At 44.9% G+C, this 27,907-nt stretch overlaps 2 protein-coding genes and 1 pseudogene across 10 annotated transcripts in view; all 3 read left to right on the plus strand.

Annotated features, from left to right (window-relative positions):
• Positions 1 to 15,624, plus strand: part of SFMBT1 (Scm like with four mbt domains 1) — a 118,813-nt gene extending 103,189 nt beyond the window's left edge. For all 8 annotated transcript variants that reach the window (XM_064595213.1, XM_064595199.1, XM_064595205.1 and 5 more), the window contains 7 exons: positions 3,240 to 3,379; positions 4,120 to 4,229; positions 4,947 to 5,122; positions 9,419 to 9,597; positions 9,782 to 10,027; positions 11,145 to 11,273; positions 12,143 to 15,624. In XM_064595213.1, coding sequence (XP_064451283.1) covers positions 3,240 to 3,379; positions 4,120 to 4,229; positions 4,947 to 5,122; positions 9,419 to 9,597; positions 9,782 to 10,027; positions 11,145 to 11,273; positions 12,143 to 12,283 — 1,121 coding nt within the window. In that variant the 3' untranslated portion in view covers positions 12,284 to 15,624. The remainder of the gene's footprint in view (positions 1 to 3,239; positions 3,380 to 4,119; positions 4,230 to 4,946; positions 5,123 to 9,418; positions 9,598 to 9,781; positions 10,028 to 11,144; positions 11,274 to 12,142) is intronic.
• On the plus strand, positions 7,087 to 9,412 carry LOC123834383 (nascent polypeptide-associated complex subunit alpha-like; annotated as a pseudogene).
• A 3,999-nt stretch (positions 15,625 to 19,623) lies between the features above and the next one.
• STIMATE (STIM activating enhancer) overlaps positions 19,624 to 27,907 on the plus strand; it is a 50,953-nt gene continuing 42,669 nt past the window's right edge. The window contains exon 1 of one of the 2 annotated variants that reach the window (XR_010412562.1): positions 19,624 to 19,919. Coding sequence is in view for 1 of the 2 variants with exons in the window: in XM_045862185.3 (XP_045718141.1) it covers positions 19,760 to 19,919 (160 nt within the window). In the remaining variant the exon portion in view is untranslated. The remainder of the gene's footprint in view (positions 19,920 to 27,907) is intronic. The other variant, XM_045862185.3, reaches the window with a different exon arrangement.

A 27,907-nucleotide genomic window follows, 5' to 3' on the forward strand; every position in this document is an offset into this window, starting at 1 on the left:
AGCTTTTTTTCCTAATGTTGAATCATCCTTACATTGCTAGGATAACTCTTACTTGACTATAATGGTATCTTTTGAGTACCCAGCAGAATAGCATTATTAGTAAATATCTTTTTTAAAATTACCCATTTCTTATTGAGATATAATTGACATATAACATTATATTAGTTTCAGATGTACAACATAGTGATTTGCAGTACTTGTATACATTGCAAAATGGTCACCACAGTAAGTCTGGTTAATATCCACCACCACATAGTTATAATTTTTTTTTCTTGGGATGAGAACTTTTAAGATCTATTCTCTTAGCAATGTTCAGATGTATAATACAGTAATATTACTACTACACTCACCATGCTGCACATTACATCCCCAGGACTTATTTATAACTGGAGGTTTGTACCTTTTGACCACCTTTACTTATTTATAACTGGAGGTTTGTACCTTTTGACCACCTTCACTCCCTACCCCTGCCTCTGGCAACCACCAGCCTGTTCTCTGTATCTGTGAGTTGGAGTCTTGTTTAAATCCCATATATAAGTGAGATCATATGATATTTGTCTTTCTCAGTCTGATTTATTTCACTTAGTGAGTAAACTCAGGGTCCATTCATGGTGTCACAAATGACAGGATTTCTTTTTTTAAATGGCTGAATAATATTCCATTCTTTATCCATCCATGGACACTCAGGTTGCTTCTATATCTTGACTATTGTAAATAATGCTGCAATGAATGTGGCGGGGGTGGGGGCAGATATCTTTTCAAGTTAGTATTTTTGTTTCCTTCAGATAAATTCCACCCTAAGTGGAATTACTGGATCACAGGATAGTTCTCTTTAACTTTTTTTTTTTTTTTTTGCGAGAGAGAGAATGAGAGACAGAGAGCATGAGAGGGAGGAGGGTCAGAGGGAGAAGCAGACTCCCTGCCGAGCAGGGAGCCCGATGCGGTACTCGATCCCGGGACTCCAGGATCATGACCTGAGCCGAAGGCAGTCACTTAACCGACTGAGCCACCCAGGCGCCCTCTCTTTAACTTTTTGAGGAACTTCCATACTGTTCTTCAGAGTGGCTCTACCAGTTTTCATTCCCGTGGTGTACCAGTGTTCTCTTCTCTCCACCTCTTCGTCAACACTTATTATTTCTTGTCTTTTTGATAATAGCCATTCTAACAGGTGCGAGGTGATAGCTCATTGTGGTTTTGATTTGGTATCAAAAGGTAAGGTAAATTAAAAAAGTAAGGCAAGTCTTTAAAACTATAGAATTAAGACACTAATATTTCCCAAGTGACTTCAGCCATGTTCTTTTTTGGTTTGTGTTTTGTCATAGTTCTGGTTACCTTGGAAACAGTCTGAGACTGATATTTGCATGCAGGAGTGTCACTGGGGAGTGCTTTTGGGGAACAGCTGCAGGGGCGGAGGGCAGGATTGGGCAGAGGGAGAAGTTGAGTTGCAGTGCTGTTTGTAACAGAAGTTTCTTCCAGCCCACAAGGGAGCCTTTAAGCTGGTGTGGCCACTCAGAGTCATCCCTAGTTGAGGCGTAGTGGCCACACCTTTGTACTCCCTTTTGGTCAGTTATTAGAAGTGGGCTGCAGCTCCCTGTCTACTCACGAAGGGTGGGACCTTGGGCAAGGTGTCTCTCTCCTAGTGAGAGGGTAGGCTGAGGCTAATTCCAGGATAACATCCAGCTGAGAGCCATCTGCTGCCCATACTGCCAGCAGGGGGGAGCATACGGGCCTGAATCCTGAAGAGGGGGATCTAGGTGGCAGAGTTCAGATGGAGAAGTGGGCGCCCACATGCTGACCTCTGTGCTGAGACTGCATTCTTAGTTCCAGAGTGAACATTCTGTGCTTCAGGATCCTATCAGCAGTGGGCAGTGCACACATTCCCTTTCCCAAAACAGTGTCCATCAGCAGGGCTTCTCTCTGCTTTAGTGTCTTTGAATTTCGTATATTTATTAGTGGAATTGCCAACTTCGATGAGGGAATAAAAAAACATTACATTGAAGTATAGCATTCACACGGGAAAATAGAGGGGTCTCTATGCCCACGTAACACCCCACAGTACTTACAGAACTTAGAGATGTGTTCATAGCATACTTTCAGCCTTCGGAGGAATCCCAGGCGTGGGAGGATGCCTACCTCATAGAGCACTGCTGACATGCTAGTTTGGTGGTTTTAAGGGGACAAACTGTAGTTCTGGAAAATGTTCATCATCACTGCCTAGAAATATTCCAGAAGAGATTACTGAATAGTTGACTTTCAAGAATCATCATGGGTTCTCATGGGGAGTCTGGGCACTCAGTTGGTTAAGCGTCTGACTCTTGATTTTGGCTCAGATCATGATCTCAGGGTCATGAGATCAAGCCCCATATGGGGCTCGTCGCTGAGTGGAGAGTCTGCTGAAGATTCTCTCTCCCTCTTCCTCTGCCCTTCCCCCTGCTTGCATACATGCACACGTGCTCTCTATCTCTTAAAAAAAAAAAAGAATCCTCATGAGTTTTTTTTTTAATTCATTTTTTAAGAGTTGTTTTCTTTTTAAAGGTTTTATTTATTTGAGAGAGAGAGAGAGAGCATGTGTGCTGGCTGGGGGAGGGGCAGAGGGAATCTCAAGCAGACTCTGCGCTGAATGTGGAGCGACCCTGAGATCATGACTTGAGCCAAAATCATGAGCCCAGTGCTCAACCAACTGAGCCACCCAAGGCGCCCCATCATCATGGGTTCTTAAAGTCAATCCTTTACTTCCTTTATTGATGGAAGTGTGAGACTCTGAAACAGTGTCATATTAACCCTGAAGTCAGTCTACATGTAATTCAGGCTGTTGTTTGATGTGGGCAGAGTGATGAGCTCTGTAATAGAGTTGTTGTAAGTCTAAGGTATTTCAAGGGCACTCTCAGGCAACGTGTTAAGTTTCAAAATATGTAATTTATGGGCACCTGGGTGGCTCAGTCATTAGGCGTCTGCCTTCGGCTCGGGTCATGGTCCTGGGGTCCTGGGATCGAGTCCCACATCAGGCTCCCTGCTCAGCGGGGGGTCTGCTTCTCCCTCTCCCACTTCCCCTGCTTGTGTTTCCTCTTTCGCTGTATCTCTCTCTGTCAAATAAATAAAATCTTTAAAAATATATATAATTTATAACTTTATATAATGGTGGATATGCTTGCCACCCCCCCCACCCCCTAGTAACCCAACTTCGGAAACACGGAGTGGAAAATGACTGTTCTGAATATTTGTTTCTCTTCATTTCCCAGTTATGATTAATGGAAAATATTGCTGTCCAAAGATATATTTCAACCACCGTTGCTTCTCAGGGCCATATCTTAACAAAGGAAGAATTGCTGAGCTGCCTCAATGTGTAGGACCTGGGAACTGTGTTCTGGTCCTTAGAGAGGTAAGTAAGGTTCTTGCCCAGGGCAAAAGAACTTGGAAGTTTCACAGCAGTCTCATGGACTCATCCGTACAAGGATCTGCATGCCATACATGTGACAATGCTAGGTTTGATCAGAAATGACTCACTTTTCTCCTGTATTGTTCAATGAACCAGACACATCATTACTTTTGCTCCTTCGGGAATGTTCACTTAGGCAGTTCTTCACATAGCATGCTCACCTATGCTCGTATAGAAAGGGCTTTTGTCAGAGGCTGCCTGAGCATGGTGCAGGGATGAGTGGGAGCATGGTCGAGGAGTCAGAGGCTGCGTGGCACTCCCGGGGGCCGTGTTAAAGCTGCACACCTGCCAGGCTTGCCCAGCTGCCATGCTCTGTGCATACCAGATGTAAGGACTGCTGGGGCTTTCAGCCCATGGGGTGGCAAGGCAGGGTCTGGGGAGGCCGAGCTTCTGTGTCTACCAGGACTGGCGAAGGATTTAGAAGCATTTGCCAGAGTAATTTTTAATTCATGGTGCCTATTTCTTCCTGACCATAGTGTTTTGAATGTCTGAGAGGGTTTGATTGTTGTCTTAGTTGCCACTTTGGTCAGCCGTCGTATCTTGAATATTATTATTTTGTTAGTATTTCTTAATGAATATGACTAGAATTGATCTCCTAAATGACATTCTGGGGGATAACAAGATTTTAATAGTCTGCTTTTCTCATTCCCAACCCATATTTCTGCTTTAAAAATGGAGCGCAGGTCCTCACTTTACTTATCAATGCAGCCTATAAACCCAGTCGTGTCCTTCGGGAGCTGCAACTGGACAAAGACTCCGTGTGGCATGGATGTGGGGAGGTCCTGAAAGCCAAGTAAGTAACCTTCTCTGCCCTTTATTCTTACCTGTCTTTAACAGGCCACAGAGCCCATTCTTCCATGTATCATGTTAGAATAGTTATGTCCTCTCGGTCAGTTCTTCCTCAGCTGTTTGTGGTGAAGGACCAGATTCGTTTTCTTTTACAAGTTTCCATCCTGTTATGGGCCAGTACTTTTATAAAATATGGTAAAAATGAATTATAAGAAATAGGAAAATTACAAGACATAAAACACAAGAATAATTTGTTTTTAGATTTAAGAGCCATAAAATTACCTTTGCAAATTACTGTTAAAGTTTATAAACACTTGCTCTTGTTTTCTGACCCTGTCAATGTGACCGTTGGCAGGTGAACCTGGTCCATGACCACACTCTGAGGATCACTGCCCAAGGGTAAAGGAAAGCCTTAGTGCAAGTCACTTTTCTTTCAGTAGTTAGTGTAGAAGTTCCTATTTGGAAACCTTAAACTGAGGAACCAGAAAGCAAGAGCCTCATTTGCTAATATAAAAACCTCAACGTTCATTTGTCATAGCTTAGGTGGTAAGTTTGATTTAAGTACAATATGCATAAACTCATTATTTTTAGAATCCTCAAACTATAAGGGACATAGACTATCCTGAGAAGCAAAGATATTTTTCAGGTCTGTGAATGCACTTGATTTTCTCTGGGTAATCACTAGCCCAGTAAACTTGGTCTCTGGCATCTTCCACGGCAGATACAAAGGAAAGAGTTACCGGGCTACTGTTGAGGTAGTGAAGACAGCAGATCGCGTCACTGAGTTCTGCCGGCAAACCTGCATCAAACTGGAGTGCTGTCCTAATCTCTTTGGCCCGAGGATGGTTCTGGACAAGTGCTCGGAGAACTGCTCTGTGCTTACAAAGACCAAATACAGTGAGTCCGGTTTTTCAAATTTGTTAACTATGACAACTGGCCACCATTTGTATCTTGAAAAGTTTTTCTTTTGCAGCATTCACCTATAACACAGGTATACAAACTGTTTTTGAAAAAGGACCAGATAATGAATATTTTAGGCTGTTGGTCATATGATCTCTGCTGCATATTCTTCTCTGTTTTGTTTTATTTTCACATTTAAGGAACACTTTTAAAGATGTAATAGCCATTTTTAGCTTGAGGGCAGTACCAAAACAGGCCATGGGCCAGATTTGGCCCACAGGCCCATTTGCTAACTTTCACATATAGTATGTATATAAATTAGCTATTGCGTCTGATGGGATATGTGATTCATTCATACAGTCTGCAAGTACTTAGTATGTGTCCGCTGTGTGCCACCACAGTTCCAGCACTGGGGTGCTACAGTAAAGAAAAACAAATTCCTGTGCTCATTGTAAATGTAAATGTAAATTACACATTACGTGTAATAAACATTGTAGTGTGGGAGACAGATAATAAGTGAACAAATAGAGACAGGTACTATGGAGAAAAGTGAGGCAAGATAAGCAAGCAAAGGAGGGGAGTAAGGAAGGCTAGGAGGTGGGATTGCTGTTCAGAGGTGGTTAGGGAGGTCTTCCTGCCAGGTAACAAACTGAAGGACGCGAGAGAGCCAGCTGTGCGGACATCAGGGTGAGAGTGTTATGGACGGGGGGCAGCAAGAGCCCAGGCAGGAGCAGGAACTCGCTTTGTGTCTGCAAGGAGCAGCAAAGAAGCCGCCGTGGTTGGGAGGCATCAGTAGTAGGGAAGGGGTAGTTCAGGCCTCACTCAGAACTGTCACAGCAACACCTCATCCCTCTCACCGCTTAGCTTCTTATATGTGAAATTGCGTGTGCGCACGCACACTTACGTCATAGATGAAATTTCCAGTTCGGAGCCTTGTCAAGGCATTGTTGCCCAAAGACAAAATTCTGATCCTACCTTCCCTTAAATTTTACAAGCCCTGATGTCACTTGGGAGAATTAATAGAGAGGAAGATTTTACCTTGTTAAATTTGAAGATTTCTTTTAGGGATCTCTAATCCTGTGTATCTTAAACTTTATCATGCATGCGGATCAGCTGAGGAGCTTGTTAAAATGAAAGTTCTGATTCATCAGGTCTGTGGGTATCTGGGGTCTAAATGTGTCTGCTTTTCCAACAAGCCCCCAGACACTGTTGACGCTGCTGATCTGAGGTCATTTAGCATGATGAGCTTGCTAATTAGTGTTTGAATCTCAAAATCATAGAAGAGTCTAACCTTGTAGTTTCTGTTTATATTTGTTGGATGGTAAACTCCTTAAAGGCAGGGATTGGTGTTAGCTTATAGGGTCATATTCAGCACTTAGTTTAGCAAATTGCAAGTATTAATAGCTAAGTGAAATATACTCTACATACATGTATATCACTTTGAGCCTATGGAGGATATGCAGACTTTATTAGCTTTTTGTCTAAATTTATTTTTCTAAATGATATAAGCCTAGACTTTAGGAGAGAGTGTTTGTGATTTTTCCCAGTTAGTAATTTGAGTGTTACCAAATAGATTTATATCCTGTAGAATCCTTTTTTTTTTTGCAAAAAAATTACATTATATTTTGTTTTTATGTTAATATATAACTAGGATATATATTTAGAGCTAGAATATATATGGTTCATTTTTAGAATTGTCTTTGTATTCTAAAATTTATATGAAAATGTACAGGATCTAGAATAGCCAAAAGAATCCTGAAAAAGAATAAAGTTGGAGAACTTACTGTGTCTGCCTTTGAGTTTTACCATAAAAGTAGAGTAATTAGTAGTGGGGTGGATTAAATAGTCACACAGAGTGATGGGACAGAACAGAGGGGCCAGAAATAGACCCAAATTGATGTGATTAAATGATTTTCAGCAAAGATGAAAAACTTAACAGGGAAAAGAAGTTCTTTCAACAAATGGCACTTACGGTACAATTTGTTTTCCAAATTAAAAAAAAACAAAAGCAAAACTCCTTGGTTCCTACCTCACTATATATTAAAATTAATTCAAGGTATATCATAGGCCTAAGGTAAAAGCTAAAACTGTAAAGCTCCTAGAAGAAAACAAGAAGGGTATCATCAAGATCTAGGGATAAGCAAAGATTTCTTAGGAAACAGAATGCACTAACATAAAGGAAAAAAATCCCCCAAATTAAAAACTTCTGCTCAGAGAATCTCTCCAGGATGTAGTAAATACTCCCACAACTCCATAATAAGAAAAACTTGGAAGCTGGAGAAAGCTGATAGTTGTATGACATTGTGAATATGCTAAATACCACTGAACTGTACATTTGAAAATGGTTAATTGTATGTTATGTGACTTTTACCTCAATTTTTAAAAATTTAAAAATAAAAAGAGAAAATGTTCTGGAATTAGATAGTGGTAATTGCAAACATACTGAATACACTAAAAATCACTGGATATGTACAATTTAAAATGATGGATTTTATATTGTGAATCATATCTCAATAAAAAAGACGTAGAAAGAGAAAACCATTTTAAAAATGAATAAAAGACTTGATTAGGCACTTCACAAAAAAGATAACATACATGGCCATTAAGCACATGAAAATGTGCTCAATATCATTAGTCATCAGGGAAATGCAAATCTAAACTATAATGAGAAATTACTACATACCCACTAAATTGGCTAAAATGAAAAAGATGGACAGTCCCACAAGTTGGCAAAGGTGTAGACAACTAGATCTCTTACATGTTGCTGGTTGGAGTGTCAAGTTATGCAACCCTTTAGGGAAATTCTTTGACAGTTTCTTTAAAAGTTAATCTACATCTACCGTATGATCCAGCACTTCCATCCCTAGGTATTTACCCGAGGAAAACAAAAATATGCCCACTAAAAGCCTTGGACGAGAATGTTCATTGTCGAGGCTTCCTTCTGCAGCAGGCGTGGGTCACGCTTTCGCTCGCTCTTTCTGCCGCCATCTTGGTTCCGCGTTCCCCTCACAAAAGGCCTGTTGAAGCCACAGAAACCGTCCCTGCTACGGAGCAGGAGTTGCCATAGCCCCAGGCTGGGACAGGGTCCGGAACAGAATCTGACAGTGATGACTCAGAACCAGAGCTTGAGGAACAGGATTCCACACAGGCAGCCACACAACAGGCCCAGCTGGCAGCAGCCGCTGGAATCGATGAAGAACCAGTCAGTAAAGCAAAACAGCCAGAGTGAAAAGAAGGCATGGAAGCCTACAGGGGTTACAAGAGTCACTACCAGGAAGTCTAAGAATATCCTCTTTGTCATCACAAAACCAGATGTCTACGAGAGCCCAGCTTCAGATACCTACATAGTTTTGGGGGAAGCCAAGATCGAGGATTTAGCTCAGCAGGCACAACTAGCAGCTGCTGAGAAATTCAGGGTTCAAGGTGAAGCTGTCTCAAACATTCAAGAAAACACACAGACTCCAGCTGTACAAGAGGAGAGTGAAGAGGAAGAGGTTGATGAAACCGGTGTAGAGGTTAAGGACATAGAATCGGTCACGTCACAAGCTAATGTGTCAAGAGCAAAGGCAGTCCGAGCCCTGAAGAACAACAGTAATGATACCGTAAATGCTATTATGGAATTAACAATGTAACCATCTGAACACGAGGACTTTTTTTGGTGTTTCAAAAGAATAACTGCAGCTTGGTTTGAAATTTGTACTGTTTCTATCATTAATAAAGTTATGGCTTCTTGTTGGATGAAAAAAAAAAAAGAACGTTCATTGCCAAATAGTAACAGCCAAAACCTGGGAACAGCCCAGGTGCCTGTCAACAGGAGAATAGTTAAACTAGTATGTTCTGTACAATGAAATGCTGTTCATCAGTAGAAGGGAATGAGGTATTCATACACACAGCAACATAGGTGAAACTCAAAAACATGCTGAGTGAAAGAAACCTTGTCCAAGAAGCATCTTGTTCCATAGATGAGGCAAAACTAATCTATACCGATGGAAATTGGAATATGGTTGCTTCTGGTGAGGGGGACTGACTGGGAAGGGACCCTGGGAACTTTCTAGGTTGATGAAGATGTTCTATATCTTGATAGAGGGAAGGTTATTCAGGCTTATGCATTTGTCAGTACTAATTATACTGTACATTTAAGATCTGGACAGTTAAGAGTATTCCCTGATACAGAATTTAAACGTTAATCAAATACAGTATACCTGTTTTCTGCTGTGATAGTAGAATCTCTTGTGGTGTGAGGTGTACAAAAATCGTGAAGCTACTTCATTTTTCTTTGTCCTTCACATTTAGCACACTATTATGGAAAGAAGAAAAATAAAAGAATTGGGAGGCCACCTGGTGGGCATAGCAACTTAGCATGTGCCCTGAAAAAAGCCAGTAAGAGGAGGAAGAGGCGGAAAAATGTCTTTGTCCATAAGAAGAAACGCTCCTCGGCATCTGTTGATAACACTCCAGCAGGCTCGCCCCAGGTACGAGGTCTGTGATGTACCTGTCCTGTCTGGAAGCCAGGAGATCCCTGCCGTCCAGCACAGACACAGAAGGGCGACCTGCGGGCCTTTCTAAGTCAGATCCTGGCCCAGCAGAAGGTGGTTTGTGGCCCAGGAGCTGATTTGTCGTGAATTTCAATGAGACTTTTCTCTCCGTTTCCTCTAGGGAAGTGGGGGTGAAGATGAGGATGACCCAGATGAAGGGGATGACGATTCCCTGAGTGAGGGCAGTACATCTGAGCAACAGGACGAGCTACAGGAAGAGTCAGAAATGTCAGAGAAAAAGTCGTGCTCTTCCTCTCCCACCCAAAGTGAGATCTCTACATCGCTGCCTCCAGACAGACAACGGAGAAAAAGAGAGCTTCGCACTTTTTCATTTTCTGATGATGAGAATAAACCTCCTTCACCAAAGGTACCCATTTTTAAAATACAGTGCCTTTTATTTCTCTCTCTAGAATTTCCCTCTAAAATCTGATTTTTTTAAAGATTTTATTTATTTGACAGAGAGAGACAGCGAGAGAGGGAACACAAGCAGGGGGAGTGGGAGAGGGAGAAGCAGGCTCCCCGCCGAGCAGGGAGCCTGATGTGGGACTCAGTACCAGGACTCTGGGATCATGACCTGAGCCAAAGGCAGACGCTTAACGACTGAGCCACCCAGGTGCCCCTCTAAAATCTGATTGTTAGTGATGTGAGCATTCCATTTATTTCAGTACAGGCTTCAGTTGAATTTCCCAGGTCTCTCTTAAAAGAATTCCAAATTCAGTGATTTACTTGCATTGCAAGGATTATTTGGAGATCAACTACCTATCAGAAAGAAGGTCTCTCTGAGTAGCTGCTTACTTTGAGTTAAACTAGAAATGAACTTTTTTTAATTTATTTAATTTATTTTATTTTTATTTTTTGGAACTTTTTTTTTTTTTTTTAGCTGTAACCTGTCAGTTTAGGGAAAACTGCTTTTTTGATATTTTTGATAGATGGTTCTGTAGAAATAAGTTATCCTTTTGATTCTGGTGAAGCTATTTTGTTTGGTATATTTAATATATACATATATGTGTATTACATAACGTACACACTACAAGAGTGGCAATTAAGTCACTGTTTTAAAACTGGGTTGTGTTTTAAATATATCGCCTGAACTGAAGCAGTAAATGATTTCTTGATGATTTAGGTAAGCCTTCTTTTCTTCCGAAGTAGCATCCCATTCACTGCATACCCTACCAGACAGCAAGTTGAAATAGACCAGGGAACAAATAGGAAACTTTAAAAACCATTTTTCTCTGTTAAATTGTCCAAATTATTTGTGCTGGAACTTTGAGATAAATTCTTCCCCATTGATAATTCTTATTATAAAAGACAACCATTTCCTGAGTACCTAGTGTATGTGGACCTTGGCCATCTTTGCTGGGAGAAATCATGCCCTAAAACCCCTTTAAATCCTGCCTCAAAGGGTTATGAATTTATATAGAGAGACTTTTTTAGAATAAAATAGCTCTGACACCATTTGGTTTGCTTTGTTGCGGGCAATGAAGGAAATCAGGATTGAAGTCGCTGAGAGGCTCCATCTGGACAGTAACCCCCTCAAGTGGAGTGTGGCGGACGTTGTCCGGTTCATCAGATCCACCGACTGTGCTCCGTTAGCGAGGATATTTCTAGACCAGGTAATTGTAGAGACCTGTGAGTTTTAGTAATTTGTCTCTTTAGCAAAGGACTATGGGTGTAATAGCGATTTATTTACAAGTCTGAGGAAAACTATATCTATCCAAAAGAAAAGAAATGTAGTTCCCCTTTTAGGAGTCGTAGAAAGAGGATTGTAAGAGGTCATGATTCCGACTTCCCCATATTTGAAGCGAATGATCATTGTGTTGCCATTTTTCTCAAGACTTTGTTTCTATCCCTCAAATATTTAAATGGCTTAAAATCAAGCATGCAGTTCTTAATTGTGCTCTTCTTTTCCAAAGTAATTATTTGCTTGTTTTTAAGAATAATTAACATCTATAATATGTTAGGCTCTAAAGTGGCGATCAGTTTTAAGGCAAGTTTTCTGAAACAAATAGTCTGTGACCTTAAACAAATAAACTAATTTTTTTTTGATAATTGGGGAGATTCTAAACTGAACATCTTTGACGAGCTCATCAGGCTTTTATGAATGTTACAGAGTAGGAAAACGTTGAAGTTTATAGTTAATATTTTCTTTCAGATTTAGAAAGCATCCTCTAAAAAGATGTTTCCTTTGGTACATTTAGTAGCCACTTACAAAGCTAGTTTGTTTATTGAATTTCTGCAGAGCAGAAACTGTAGAATGGATTCTTATCCTTGGTAAGAGTTTATCCTTAATTCTGAAGATTCATTAGCATGGAGGACTGCCAGGGGTACTTGGAAGAAACTGTGTGATGCTTATGTTAAGGGGGAAAGTAAGGAAAGTGCAGGGACTCTGATTTTGACCCCAGCCAAAGGGAACGGGGGCTGTCTTGATTGAACTGCCGTCCATGTGCACATCAGAGATAATGCGTATTTTATGCTTTAACAGGAAATTGACGGGCAGGCCCTGTTGCTCCTTACCCTTCCCACTGTTCAGGAGTGCATGGACTTAAAATTGGGCCCTGCCATCAAACTCTGCCACCACATAGAAAGGATCAAGTTTGCTTTCTATGAGCAGTTTGCCAACTGAGAAGGACAACCGAAGTGCGCTGTGTCTTCGAAGCACAAATGCAGCAAATCTTTCTCACTGCTCTACGCGCACGGAGCTGAGTCAGCCCTGGGGCTCCGGGCCCTGCCGGGGTCGGCTTGCTCTCTTTGCACTTTCAGGGAAGGAGGACCCACACTGAGGAAGCAAAAACTGCACAGAAGTGGCTCTCCTGCCAGTGGAAATGTGGACATCTCTTGGTCAGCAGATTGCAGTTTTAAAAAAAAAGAAGAGTTGTGAAGAAAAGACTCACGTAAGAAGCAGCAGCATTTCCAGTGGTGTGGCCTGAAAACGAAGAGTAATGTAGGCTGCTGGAAAGCACCCTTATGGTTGTTTTCTTTTTGTTCTGTTCTTCCCCACTGTAGATTGAACTCTGTTCTCTGCTTTCTCTTTCTTGGAAAGAGAGGACATAGCTTTAAGTCAGCACTGATTTGGGACTGTGCCTAAGGCACATCAGTGCTTCATTGTCATTGTGTTTTTAAGCTTTTTTAAATTAAAACAGTTCATTTCGGGGATGATGACGTGGCTCTAGGGTTTTGAATGTACAGTCACACTTTGATCCATTTTAAAATCTATTCTTAGGAGTTCCTTTGTTTACTACCTCTGTTGATGATTGAGCTTACAGCCATGTATAAGGTTTTTTTGTATGATGCCGTTTTTAAGCTACATGAACACTAAAACTATGATAGAAGCTGGAGAAAAAACAAAACAAAACACTGTTTGCTCTCTTAAAAATACCATGTGAGCACTTATACCAGTTCCTGGCCTGATCTGAGAACCCTGCTACATGGTTTCCTGCCTGGACCCAGTGTGGGCTCCCTGTTAGGTGGTCTCTCAAAGATTGTGGGTATTTCTGTTGAGTTGATCTCTCCCCATCAGTCCTCAGAGGGACTTCAGTGGCTCTTATTTTATGTTTACTTTCCTCTATAGCTGTCTGTTTCATTTCGAGAGTCCTCACTTTGGGTGAAAATCAGTAGGTATTCCTTGGACCCACAGGAAAACCCATTTCCCTTTCTTTCTCGGTGTCTCCAGGCAGAGAGTGTAGAAGCACAACAGAGAAAACATTTGGGGGGGTGATGCAGAGCATGGAGTTTCTGTAACAGTGTGTCCTCATGTCCTCAGTGGCCGCATAAAGATTGAGAGGTGGTTAAGGATTCTGGAAACCTCTTTGCCTAGTCACATTTACATGTCCTCTTAGTGAAACCTTTAAATTGAATGTAATCTACAGGCTGAGAATTCCCACTCAACGGCTCAACAACTTGGTTTTCTTTTAGGTGTTTCTTTTGGCCCAGTTCAAGCTGACATGAAACTACAGGGAAATTTTCATTTAGGATTGCACTGCTAGCAACTATAGAATAATAGCATTTGCTGTGCTGTTCCAGCCGGGAGGAATGAGGAAAGGAGCACACATAGATTGCTTCCTTTAAATGGTTTGCATTGCTGAGTGTTTTGGGGTTGTTTTTTTTTTTTTTAATTATCCTAGTCACCTCCAAATTTATAACTTAATCACTCATCTTCAGGATTTTAAAATGTTTTAAAACTACAAACTTGGTGAATTCTAAACATCTATACAAATATAATATTACAAATTTAAACTATTGATTTTTCCCTTTTCTTCAGAACCCTCTCCTGCTCCCAACAGTTTATGGACCTTGGCAGACATTCTGTAGTCTGCACCCTTTCTTCACTGGATTATTTATGAACCACCTTAATTCAAGCCCTCCAACCAAACCATATATTAAAGCATCAATTCTTTGCTTAGGTAACCACCAGATAGACCTGGAAAGAAGCTTCATTTAAGTAAAAGTTAATATGTTTCAACTTACTCAGAGATCCAGTTTTTAAAAATGTCATTCTATGCCTATGGAAGAGAAGCATATATAAGATGCTTGGGAACAATTAGTGTTAAGTACATGGTCTTGGGGCAGGGGGTGCGTAACTTACACAATTAAAGTTCCTGAGACCTCAGCAGTTAAGGCACTGAGGCAAAGGGAGTTCCTTGAAGAAGATCAATGTTTCTTTTATTTAGGGAAATGAGATTTACTTCCTATGAAAGAGAATTGACCAAGTGCAACAGTGAATACGTTAAGTTGTCTCTCTTTCGCCTTCTCCAAAACCATACATAGGTAAAGGGGGCAGAGCCCCTGGAAAGGTGAAACTCACGGCCCTGAGTAGTCTTGGATCTGGATATAGTCAGGGCTCGGCTGGCTCCTCTGTGTACCGTGATTATTCAAGCTCAGCTTTCTCTTAGAGAGAAGCCAACTCTAAGTTGGGTTTCCCTTAATAGTTCTTGCATTCTCATGGTGAGATACAGTTTCTCAGGCAACTGCATTAAATAATTATATACCCCCACCCCCCACTCCCAGGTATTAGATAAGAGAAGGTAATTGTTTGGGAATTTGGCATAGGGCTTTTTTTTTTTTTTAAGTATACAATTTAGGCTCTATTTCCCTCATAAAGCTGCTGGGGCTTGGCTGGACAACAGTGACAGTCTAATTCCTCTGATTCTGAAACAGATTTTAAACCTGATAATAACTCACCATGTTGGGGTAAAATGTTTATATATTACACATGGATACATGAACTTTGTTTTTTAAAGGTTGATACCCTCTTAAGAGAGATACATTGTGAGGGGCTGCATTTGTCTGAATTTCACCTTCAGCTGGCCCCACAGCCGCCTGAGGTCAGGAAGTTTTCCATGATCCATTTTTTGATCCTGAATTGACAAACTTGGAAACAGGTGAATGGACTATATAAGCCTCCTGGACCTTGAAGTTGACCGACCACTCTTAGCCTATGTTAGTATGTTAGGGAAACCTTTTATTGTACATGAAGATTTGCTGTGACATTTTGACTGTATTTTGTGGGCTTCTGGAAACTATGCTATTTTCGTTTGTAAACTGCCCTCATCCTTCTCAGTTGGAGAGTTGAGGTATCTAACGCAGGGGATGCATTACTGGGGCTTTACCTATATCTGCCTTTCTTTGGCGAAGTAGGTGACTCCCAGCATGTATGTTGTAGATGCATGAGGTCAGGGAAGGATACTTAGCAACCTCCGGAAGAGATGGGCTTCTTGGTAAATATTTATTGAATTATGATAGAGGCAGACATGGAAAACCAGCTCAGAGCTTGGCTTTTATATGCCTCTTCTCCTGGAAGTAAAATTATTCTCACTGTGAGAGAGAAGGCCTTGGACCAAAGCTTCCTGAGGACTTGAATATATTTTACTCACTCTCTTTTATTAATTCCGTCACTAATGTGGTATCTGAATACAGATTAAAAGCTTTAGGAGGCCTCAGCTATGGCAGGACTCAGAACCATTCCCCTCTGGCAAGCCAAAAAGTATTTCTGGGGGACACACAGAACATTAGGAAATCGTTAACAGTAGGTAAGAATTATCTAGGTGGGACCTTTGGGAAAACTCACACACACTTATATTTACTTGACACCTATCACCAAAGACTTATATTGAAGACCCCGTTCACTGATTTGATTGATGTCCACAGAAGCTCTGAGAGAGATGTTAGGAGCTTAGTCTCGACAGTGGAAACACGTACTGGGTTTGGGCACTGATCCCGTATACTAGGGATGGAATGTGTGTGTGAGAGTTCAGAAGTGTTCTGTGTTATCATTTGGCCTTAGGAAGATGAAGGAGAAGACATCACTAACAAGTGAAGTATAAATCTCGGTGGGAACCAGGGACCCCCTTTTAAAATGTGAATGTCTTTGGTCCTGGGTCCACTGAAAATAATCATGTGTCACGGTCATGATGCTATCTCAGAAACTCTGTAGAACAAAGTCCCCTGCGAAGCCAAAAAGAAGTCAGTCCCTTTCTTGCAGTTGTAACTCTTCCATGACTTGATTCACTTTACAATGTTCTGTTAGTGAATTTTGATGATTCTCACCCCTTGTGTGAGAATGTATATACTTTGGAAATTTGAATCTGTCCAAGCAAGCCACCTATGGACTTGGAGTTTTTGCAGAAGAGTTCTAAACTCAGAGCCCAATCCATGGTTCTGGTTCTAAACCTTCTCACTTGGGGTTTCCTCATACTTGCCCCAGACCACAGGGTAGCCTTGTTTCTGAGGGCAGCCTGCCAGGGTGAAGGTATAGAAGGTGGTGGGCAGTAAATGCATTGGAGGTTTTCTTGCTTCTGGTGTTTCAGAACTCTTAGATTTTTCACAAGAACCAGCAAAACCAGGAGAGGGGGAATGGAGAAACAGGCCTAAAACTCCCTCCCCTTATGTCTTTTCTGACTTACCACACCATTTGGGTTTGTCCTGGTGCTATGGCCTATCACAAAGGACTGTTTTAAAAGAGAAACAACCTACAGCCTTGGTGGACAAGCCCTCAACACCAGCAGTCAAGTGTGGACCCTGATCTTTTTTGGGGGACAAAGGATGATACTGCCTAGTGAGATGATGCCACCATTGCTAATGGGGGTGCCTGTACTCAGGATGTGTGGAAACTCAGTCCTGAGGGGTTTCTACGTGGTTTAGTTAACCTAACTGCATGCCTGACTTGGCAGAATGGAGGTGGGCAAATAGTGCTGGAAGGATGAGGGTAGGCTTTGGGGGTAAATCAAGTCACAAAGCAGATGCCTGAAGGGCCTGTACAAAGGTTAGACAAAGTTAAAACTGACAGTTCCTTATATCCTTTTGCAAGAAGGCTCTAGGGAAGTGTAGTTGGAATGCTTCTTTTGAGATTTTAAAGTGCTCATTTCTTTTCCTCTTCCTTTCATCCTTTTTTTGGTTGAATATTCTCTAAAGACAATCAGAGGCCTGCTAGGGTGGGACTTCTGGCTGGTTCCAGCACTGTCCTTGGGCCTCTTTCTGATACTGAATTGTTGGAACCGATGCACTTTGTTTATGCTATCCTTTTTTTTTTTTTTTTTTAAGCTGCTTGTTTGGAACAAAATGAAATGCATATTGCATTGTATCCTTCCTGCTTGCTGTTTTTCTCAATTTTAAAAGTTATGCATTGAGGATAAAGTATAATTAAGGAAAAATATGCACAAGAATACCTATTAAAATAACTACCATCAAGTTTGATGGGTATAACTTCAAGGGATTAAAAAATAACTATTTTGGATGAATATTTTGCGTGGGGTTTTTTTGTAAATAAGAGTGTATAAGAACTTGTGGTATATTATGACAGTTTTAAGTGGTTGTAAGAGAATTAAAACAGGTCTTAAGCTATGTTTAACTTCATTTGACAGCAAAGAAGACATCTTGGCCTGAGTAAATCCTTCAAAACTCTTTGCAGTGGGGCCTCAGAATCATCTCTGAAAGGAGGAGAAAGTTCCTTCCTACTTCAATAAAATGTACCTTTCCAGAATTTTCCCCCCTCTCCTGTCGTCCGATCTTTACCCTCTGGATTTGGGTACTTTAAAATTGCAGTTCAGGAAAGGTAGGAAGAGCAGAATTTCCCCACAGCGACCTTGCTCCTGGCGTTGGGGAATCTGCCCATGATCTCAGAAGAATGCTTCTCATTTGTCTACATTTGCTTTGGTACAGCAGCAACGGGCCTTAAGGATCCCTCCACATCTGGATGTGCAGAGCAGTGCTTTGTCAAAAACTTCATTCTTCAGCTCTATGTGCAACTTTCCTTAAGCTGCCTATATCTTCAAGCAATTAACAGTCTCCTTATGCCCAGCCCACAATCTCTTCTGCTTTAAGTACACATCCTCTCATTTGTTTCCCTCCGAACACGGACTATAACTGTTGAGCATCCCCATAAGAGACCTTCTTAGATTTAAAGACAGTAACACAATTTTCCCTGACCTATTTATTTTCTTAACCTGATTTTCTGTATTTTCCCATGGTTAATACTTGTGGAGAGTTTTAAATTTTATAAATTAAAATTCAGTTTAATTTAAAAAAGTGTTGCCATGTTCTCTGTGCCAGGCACTATGTTGGATTCAAGGATGAATAAAAACCAGTTCCCACCCTGAGAAGGCTCACACTCAGCTGTGAAGAGAGAGACGTGCACAGCCACCTAACGGAGCAGTCAGAAAAGTTCTAGTGGAGCAGTATACACAAGGTCATGTGGAAGCCTGCTGGGGAGAGGGAGGTCAGGCGGGCCTCAAGCATGAATAGTTACCATTCAGCAGGGAAAAGGGAACAGTGGTACATGCAGCTAGAATGCCATTTAAGACACAGGAGGTGTGAAGTGCATTGTAAGAGAAGGCTCTAAGGAGCCAATAGCATTTTTGTTCTCTGCATAATCAGGTTAATATTCCTGTCAACCAAGAAAGCTTTTGTAAGCATTTAGCCCATTGGAATTCTGAGGTGGCTATCTTTTAGTATATGTGCTGCCGAAGCGAGCACCAAGGTGGCTATCTTTTAGGGAAAATTTCCCTAATACAGTTTTTCTTGTTCCACAAATGTAGCCCAGTGTCTACTGGAGTAATACCATGTGTACATGGTCATTAAGTGGATGCAGCAAGAAGGCTAGGGACTGGAGAGCACCAACAAGAAGTGTCTGGGGAAAAGCCAGAGGGCGCTGGGAAGGTAGATGGGAAAATAGGGACTAGAGGCCCTGGTAGAGGTAGGGAGCTGGTTCCAAGGAGTCAGAGGATTAAGGTGGGAGTAAACCTGCATGTGTGGAGGGGGACCTTAGAGATTCTGGCAGTTACCAACAATTTGGCTTTATGAAGCATGTTCAAGACGAACAAGATGGGGACATGTTCCCATGTTTTCGGTATAAACCTCGTATATTTCAAAAGGACAGCGATTGGATTAAAATGACCATTTACATAATATTTAGGGAAGAAAAAAGGTCGACTCGGGCCTGATTGACGAATCGAGGATAAGCTTTTGGTCACAATATTCGTACTAACAAGGAAAGCAGAAGGACGCCAAACGTCTGGATTGGAAGGAATATGCCTGTGTGCAGAGCCTTGGATTGTTTTCCTCACGGCCTCCTTCGGAATAATCTAGGCTGCTAGCTGGAAATGCACACTATTTCGCCCTGTCTCGGAACTACTGAATCAAAACCTGAGGGTGGAATCCAGGAGTATTTTTAATAAATTCTGCAGGGTATGAGCGCTTCATCTTGGAAAGGAAGAAAATTTAGTCGCAGATGGTCCCGGCTCCTGCCTTCCCGACCTGGAGCCCGGGGTCCTTGGGCTCACTCCCACCCGTACAGCCGCGCTCACCTGTTCCGCTCTACCTGTGGCCTGGACGCACGACCCCGCCCCCACGCCCGGCCGGAGTCCCGCCCATGGGGGGGTGGGAAGAGCTGGAGCGGCCGAGGCCCGCCCCCACGCCCGGCCGAGCCAATCAGGCGCTGCGGTCTCAGACGTCGGGTTACGCGCGGCGGCGAGTGGGCCGCGGGGCGGAGGTAGCGGCTCCTGGCTTGGACTCCCGGCCCGGAGCTCGGCGGCGCGGGCCGCCGCAGGCAGCGAGGCCGGGCGGGCGGGCTGGCCGCGGCGCCTGGCGCCCCTCCGCCAGGCCCGCCATGCAGGGCCCCGCCGGGAACGCGAGCCGCGGGCTCCCGGGCGGGCCGCCCTCCACCGTCGCGTCCGGGGCGGGCCGCTGCGAGAGCGGCGCGCTTATGCACAGTTTCGGCATCTTCCTGCAGGGGCTGCTCGGCGTCGTGGCCTTCAGCACGTTGATGCGTGAGTCCCGGACCCCCGCCCCTCCTGAGGCCCTGTGGGACCACCGCAGGCCCAGCCCCGCCTCGGGGACCCTCCTGCCCGAAGAGTTAAGGCCTGGGGCCCCGGGCCCTTTGGCGGGGTTGCCTTCTGCCCGCGAGCGCAGGCTGGGCATTCCCAGACTAGCGGGAGCTCCCTCCCCCGACCCAGGGTCCCGAGTCTCTGGCCTTATCGCGACAGCTTTTAGCCAGGGGTCACCCCTTCTCCTCTGCTACAGCCCGCACACGCCTCTCTCCCGAGATAACTGCCTAAAACTCGCCCCCCTGCTACCTTGTCATCGCGAATGAAGGCTACTCCACTTTCCAGCCTGGGGCCATGAACCCCAAGCTGGAATAATCCTTTGCGCCCCCTCATAGAATCTCTTCCTCGCCTCCCCTTCGCACTTTGAACCCGCATCCCTAAATCCCCAGTCTGATGCTGGGCTTTTCCCTGCTCCTTCACTCCGCAAAGATTTGCTGTCTCTCGTTGGCTTTTAAATCCCGCTACTTTGCAATACCTGGATTGTAAGGCCATGCATTGCGTTCCCAGTACCACTTCCTCCTGCCTCGCCTCCCCCCGCCCCCTTCCCCCAGCTTTATTTTCTGTTTTGGTTGGAGCAGGACCCACTCAGACTGCTTTCTTCCCCACTTCTCATTCCCCTCCTTCCTTCCTGAACAGGTCCACCTGTTCCATCTCTGTCCCAACCTTTCCTAATTAAGTTGCATCTCAAGCCTCCCCTGGCTGTTCCCCCTGCCCAACCCACTCTATTACTTGTATTTAAAGTTTCCTTTATATCCATGAGACTCAGGCAACCTAGTGGCATAGTGGAGGAGGCGGCTCAGAGGGTCTAGGGAGGTCGCAGAATCCTTGTGCTAAGTCCCTGGGGGCCCTTTCTTGAGAGGTTCCTGATGGAGAAGAAAGCCCCAGATGGCGCCTCTGGAAAACTAGAAGTTCCACCCTGTTTGTCAGGTGTGCTGTGCATTTGGAGTTGTGTTGTTTTGTTGGTGCACATCCTTCCCTCGATTACAGTAACAGGAGGCTTCAGTTGGCTGTGGGCCTAGGAGTGCCCCTGTGATTGCATTCTGGAGGAAGGAAGGGTTATAAAGATCTCTACAGAGGTCTTAATTCCAGAATGACAGGTTCTCAAAACTTCCCTACCGTGCTCACATGGGCAGAGTGGTAAGTTTCTGCGGAAAGTATGCTCCTTCGTACTGGGGACGGATCCTGCAGCTGTGTGCATTTGTCATCTAGGGTGCAGTTGCTGGAGTTACAGCTTTGCTTGTCATAACACGGGGGCTTATTTGAGTGAATTCTCCCAGGCTTCATTCAGGCTGTTTTGGATGACACTTCTTCTGGTTGCCTGGCCTGGATAAATCTTACCCCAAGTACCTGACCGTGTATGTTTGCCACTTTTTCTTTCCTTTTCAGTCCCTACTTGCCTTGCTATTTTCCCAGCTGAACAAATACCCACTTGTTCCCACGGTAATAATTTGTGACTCCTTAGCCCAAATCAGCTGCTGACTTGGGTGCATGAACTGTATGTGTGTGTTTTCAAGACACTGTGTGTGGGTCTCCTCTCCCCTCCCACTTCTGTCTCCTCCAGCTGGTCTTCCTTTCTCTCTGAAGGACTACAGGGATTACATTTTGTTCCCTAACTTATGATTTCCTAGCCTCGCCCTGGCTATTTCCTTGGATTTGATTGCTGCTGATGGCCCAATTTATTCCTGAGGGCTTGATACCCATGGTTCAGGGTGGGAAATGTGATGATTTTTTTTTTTTTTAAGATTTTTATTTATTTTTTTGACAGAAAGGGAACACAAGCAGGGGGAGTGGGAGAGGGAGAAGCAGGCTTCCAGAGGAGCAGGGAGCCTGATTCGGGGCTCGATCCCAGGACCCTGGGATCATGACCTGAGCGGAAGGCAGATGCTTAACGACTGAACCACCCAGGCGCCCGTGGGAAATGTGATTATGACAGGGCAGAGTTGCTCGCTGCTGAGAAATGTGCCAGGTTGCCTGTGTTCAGAGTGACAGCGCTGGCCCTGGAGTCTTCAGGGACATGCTCACTTTGCTTAATCTTCAGTGTGAGCACATGTGCAAACCCCACTGCGGTGGGTGCTTTCTGTTTGCAAAGACCAGACTACAGAGCGGCCTTTTGCTCACTGTAAGTCTAGACATGGAGGTTGTGTGTGGAGATGGGCATTGGTTCCTGGGACAGTGATAAGGAGGAGTGACGGGGAGAAGGGGTGGAAGGCTGAGAACTCTCTGCCCTTGCTTATCTCTTCAACTTGTCGGTTCTGTTCTGAGAACTGTGGGGCTTTCCCCTTTGGCACTGCTGGGATGAGGAGGGAATCTTTCAGGGGCTGCATCACGTTTTGCAGTGACTTTGCTGGTCACGAGGGAAGTGGGTGGAGGTGCTCTCAAGGAAGGGCATCTGTGAGCAGTTTGGTTTGCCCAGGCTTTGTCTTCCCAGACATAGCGTCGGTTTCCCAGTCAGGCAGAGCTGCTGGCAAGAGGGCAGGCTCCCGTGACGGGTGTCCACCTTGCCGCCTTGAGGGAGGTCTCGGTGTGTTAAGATGAGGCCACTCCATCCTTCATCAGTTCCACTTTTCTTTGTCGAGCATATTTTAAATAGCAGTCGTCTCTCCTGAGCAATTTAAGTTAACCTCTTTGGGGTCACAGTCTGTTCCCTCCCGGGTGCTTTTGTCCCCCTGGACCAGGGGCTCATTGGCTCTCTTCTCCAACAGCTCCCCAGTTCTGCGGGCAGCTACTGTTCCATTTTCCTGTCAGACCAGCTCTGTTCATTGGCTGCACCCCCTTCTCTGCTAGACTGTCTGAGGCATTTTTCATCACTTCGCATCCCTGAATTCAGTGAATCTTCAGACTGCGGTCTTTATGTTTCTTTTTCTACCCAGAAAAATCACTTTTTTCATTTATAGGTGGTTGTGTTTTTTACCTAGAGGATTTTGTCCTGGAGGAAGACTTCACATATAGATGTGTGTGTGTGTGTGTGTGTGTGTAGGAGGATTTTGATTCTCGCAAGAATTTCTCATCCTGGTGCTTGGCTCTGTATGGGGGTTTTCAGATGGTCTCAGCCCAGACGGTCGAGAGTTAAGAATGCCAGGTGAATGTATGTCACCTTTCTTCAAGCTGCATAAACACACAGACTCTTACCAGCCAGCACCCACAGGCATGTCTCAGTGTCAGCTAAGACATGTTAGCATGTCTCACACCTCTGTAAGTGGTGAGCTTTCCAGAGGCTCCACCTAAGCTACCCTCTGTATGAGAGGAGAGCTGAACACACTCAGAGGCAAGCTTATAAAGGGACTTTCCAGTCTGGGTTCTCTGGGATGTCACTGAGAAGCATTGGTGTCTGAGTAGAAAGAAATGCAGCAAGGGGGCTTGTCGACCTGCCTGCTAAACCGTTCTTGTTCTGGTGGCTTTATCTCTAGTCTGTGACTTGATGAAGTTGCTCAGACCAGAGTCACAGCAGAACAGAGCTGAGCCAGCCTGGAGCCCGGCACACTGTTCCACTGCACGGCTGTGGCCCAGCTGTCAGCCAGAGGTTGGGGTCAGCCAGCGTGTGTGTTGGCATTTGGGAGTGTTGACTCTCAGGTCGATGTTTTACAAAAACATTGCTGGCGTTGAAAAATGAGAGTTTTCCTGAGACCCAGAGGAACATCACACACCGGTCTGCCCAGCTTTGAAATCTCAATCTCATACAGGAGTCGCTGGTTTTCTCACATGGTGAACCGGCCTCCCTATGTGTTGTGTACGCACACACCTGCGGGACCACCCTTCCTGGGGTCCCCTCTCCTCACTGTAGCCCAGTCTTTACCTTACAAAATGTCAAACATCCAGGAAAGATGAGAAGTAATCCAGTGATAATACAGTATCAGCCCTCCACCTAGATTCAGAAGTTGTTCGTATTTTGCCATATTTGCTTTCTCTCTTTATACCTTTTCTGTTTCTTTTCTTTTTTCTTTTTTTTTTTTTTTTTGGCCAAGCCATTTGAAGATACGTTGCAGCCAGGATCACACTTCACCCCTCAAAACTTCCTGTCACATCTCCTGAGAAGGAGGACAGCCTTCCTCATAATCACAGTCTCATGATCATGCCTGAGAAAATGTACACCTCCACTGTGTGACCTGACAGCCCGTCCGTACCCACACTGCCCACATGTCCCAAGTCTCTCAGAGCTGGGGGTCTTTAAATAAACTGGGAGTCAGTAAAGGGCCACACGTTGCACTAGTTGTGTTTTGAAGTCACTTTTACTGTAGAACAATCTCCCCCTACATTCACTTGCACACACTTTTTTTTTTTTTTTTTTTTAATGACATTGCCGTTTTGAAGAGTGCTGGCCAATTGTCACGGACCGCATCCCATGTTCTGGAGTTGTCTGGGGCGTTCCCTTGCGGTGGTGTGTGAGCTGTTTCACAGGCCCCTGTGTTCCCTGAGTTTGATCTGGAGGAGGTTTTAGACTCAGGTAACCTTTTTTACAGCAAGAATACTCCGTAGGCAGTGCTGTGTGCTTCATCCTCCCAGGTACCAGGAAGCTCGTGGCCTCGGGCAGCCCTGCTATCAGTAATAATAAGGTCCACTACTTGGTGGAGGGGTGAGGCCTCTGGATCTCTCCCTTGTAAAGGTACCTTTTCCCCTTTGCAATGAATAAATTATCTCGGTGGTGGTGATCCTTTGAGATCGGGGGAATATCCTGTTCCCCAGTAACTTTTCCCTCAGTGGTCACAACGGGACACAGTGGTGGCTGCACAGTGGTGGCTGAGCTGGAGCTCAGGAGAGAAGCCCCGTCTCAGGGCCCGGCACGCAACACTCAATAAATGTCGGTTTCCTTTGCTCCCTCCGGAGTGCCAGCCATGGCTGAGGAAGATCCCTTTTTCGGTCCCAGGCTGGTATTGTGCCCACAGGGGAAAAGAGGATGGCCAACATTAGTGTGGCAGCCGGTTAGAAATCTTTATTTTTAAGAGAGTTCTCAGGGTTTCTAAACACTAATTTATCTGGTAGCATGTATTCATAATGGTGATCTCTATTTATAGTAAAACTTAATTAATTTGGAGTAAAATCAGGGCAAGAGGGAGTTGTCTGAATTAGAGGACAGTCTGGGTTGTAGAGTAACTTAATGAAATGCATTTTTTAGCCTTTTAAATACCTCTGTCAAGTGTTGCCCTGTAGGGGCCTATCCAGCCTCCACTGCTTTAATGATCTGTTTAAAATCCTTTGCAATTAGTATAATATTTGCATGAAGATGAAGTCTCTTTGAAGGAATTTTACAGGTGGTTAAAAATAGCAGGATCCCTGGCTCTGGAACCAATCTGACCTGGCTTCCATTTCTGCTTCTGCCTCACTGTGCTCTTGAGCAGCCTACCTATATTTCCCGACAGTTCCGTTTGCTCCCCAGTAAGATGGAAATAATAATTTTTCTGGGCCTATGGGGATTAGGAAGAACATAAGGAAGCTGGTTCAGTATCAGGCACATGTTAGGCCCTCTGCAGGGGGCGTGGGGGGTGTGAAGTCATCCTCATTGTTGTTACAGTATTTGCATTTGAGAGTCCCATTGAAGAGCGTTTCACAAGTGCTTGAGTAACTTGTTTTCTGAATTAGGTTAAACATTTCCCTTGCTATCTTGTTTCACGACATCTTTACCTTTCGCCCTCTTCATAGACTGCATAATAGTAGAAAACTTGAACACAACCAGCTCCTTGCTGGTGAATTCCAAATTAGCATGTAGCCAAAGCAGATGGCTTTAGTAGAGGTAAATGCTCTCCTTTCTTCACCTAACCCTGACCTGTGTTTTCACCTACAAAGTGTCTCATGGGCCTTGAGAGGGCAGCCTGGGTACAGGTGATTAACCTGCATCCGAGGCCCTGCCCCAGGTCCTGTGACGGCAGGTGGTGGCACTGGCCCCTAGAGCCGCTGTCTTTCCTGAAGCCTGCTCTGTACTGAGCCCCCATCGTGCTGGCTCCTAGGCCTGGCCCTTGATGTACTTCCCAGGCACCCCGGAAGGAACAAGGACAGCGAACACCATCCTGGTTAGTAGGTGTAGAGCTGAAATGTAAGCCAGGCCCAGCAGACTCCAGACTCTCTTAACCACTTCCCCTACCCCTGCCTGCCTTCCTTGAGCCCCTTTCCACACAGGTGTACTCTGAGGACCCTAACCCCTCGCTACGTCACCTCATTTTTTCCTGTTTAAACCACTCTGATTTTCTTTCTTAATAATACTTTTTAATGTCCAAAGTGTTACCTGGAACTTCAGACTGTTTTATGGCTCTTGATAACATGAAAGTAGACATTTGAAATGACTTGGCAGTCATTTTGTGCATGTATGAGTTCCATCCGGGGTTTGCTGTCCCAACCCAGGCCTTTGTGCAGCTTCTCCCTGGCTGCCTGAGGATGACCGTCCTTCCCCAGGGGCTGAGCCTCCTGGAGCACCGGGGAGGGAGTATAGCTGAGTATAGCTGAGTCGGTTCAGTAGCTGGTGAGGAGGGCCCTCCACGGCTCTCGGTGGTTTCAGGTTACCTGCTGGTTTTCGCAGTTTGTTTCCCTGGTGCTGCAAAGAGTGTAGTTTATAACCTTGAGTTGGGGAGAACCCTGAAGTTCCCTTTTTCCTCACTGATGCGTAGAAGTGGTCTGTGAGCCTCTCGACTGCTCCACCACTGGGAAGTTTTCCATCTCACCCAGGCTTTTTCAACTTGGCACTGTTGGCATTTGGGGCCAGATAAGTCTTTGCTGCGGGGGCTGTCCTGTGCACTGTCGGGTGTTTAGCAGGGTCCCTGGCCTCTCCCCACTGGGTTCCAGATGTACCTCCCTCCCTCAGGCTGAGACAGATCAAAATGTCTCCACACGCTGCCCTGTGTGACCTAGGGGGGCGGGATGGGTGGAGTGCAGAGTTGTCCCTGTTGAGAACTGCATTTATTCAGTTTGGGGGTCACTAAGTGAACTCTCAGGGGAGCCCTGGAGAACAGATTCGGTCAGTTTGTGGCCCCTGAAGGATGAGAACAGTGCCCTGCGGGGCTTGTTAAGGGCCTGGGTGCTGCCTCGACAGGGGACTGCCGAGACCCACACCCCGTCCCCCAGGGGCTCTTGGATGGAGCAGGCTGTGGCCCGGACAGTGCGCAGGCGGTCGTGGAGGGGAAGGAGGAGGGGTTCTGCCTGTGGCCGGGGAAGCATCCATGGGGAATCCCTCCTCAAGCACAGCACCAGGGAAAGGGGCGATGGAAAGGGGACACGGGGAATGGTAAGAGCCAAGGTCCAGAGGAGGTTGTGAGCAGGGCCATCGTCCTGGGGTCTGAGAGCACGGGACAGAGGCTCCCAAGAAAGGAGGCTTCTAGACAGCCTTCCCGTTCAGTTGCGGGCCTCTTTTCCTATAGCTTGCACTTAAAAGGGAGGGTGAGTTAAATTATTGGGCGACAAGTCAGGTTCTGCCTTTACTTTGTGCTCCATTCGGACTGTTTCTCTGCGGACATTTCCTTTGAAGCCGCTTTATCACGGCCCTTTTAGATCTCATGGGGTCCCCCCGAGGAACCGGCTGTCCAGCTCCAGAGACATGGCTACTAGCTAGTAAAGGAAGCCGCTTGCTCTTGTGGACTAGCTTTCACTGGCAGCCCTTCCCATTGCACACCAGCGCTTCCAGTCTCGATTCTGGACAGCTGCCAGGCCGGCCGAGGCCTGGTCTGCGAGCACGGTCCCAGGCTTTGGTGGGCTGGGGCTCCGCTAAAGAACATCTCATATGAGAAGGCCAGGTGTGAGCACATTCTAGAAATCCTGTACCTACCCCAGCAGGATTGTCAACCACTGAAATCACCTTTGTGACTATGATGAAAAGACTTCTAACTTGAGTTACTCCGATCCATCTTAGCAAATGACAGGTCCTCCCACGTTTCCTTTGATTTAGAGTGTCCTCCTCATCCTAGAGGGCATGTTGTGCCGCCGTCAGGCCCCTCTCGAGCTGCTGTGCGTGA

This window comes from Mirounga angustirostris, unplaced genomic scaffold (assembly GCF_029215605.1).
Source record: "Mirounga angustirostris isolate CCGP_5_RB_7025 unplaced genomic scaffold, mMirAng1.0.hap1 SCAF_1, whole genome shotgun sequence".
NCBI classification, from domain to species: Eukaryota; Metazoa; Chordata; class Mammalia; order Carnivora; family Phocidae; genus Mirounga; species Mirounga angustirostris.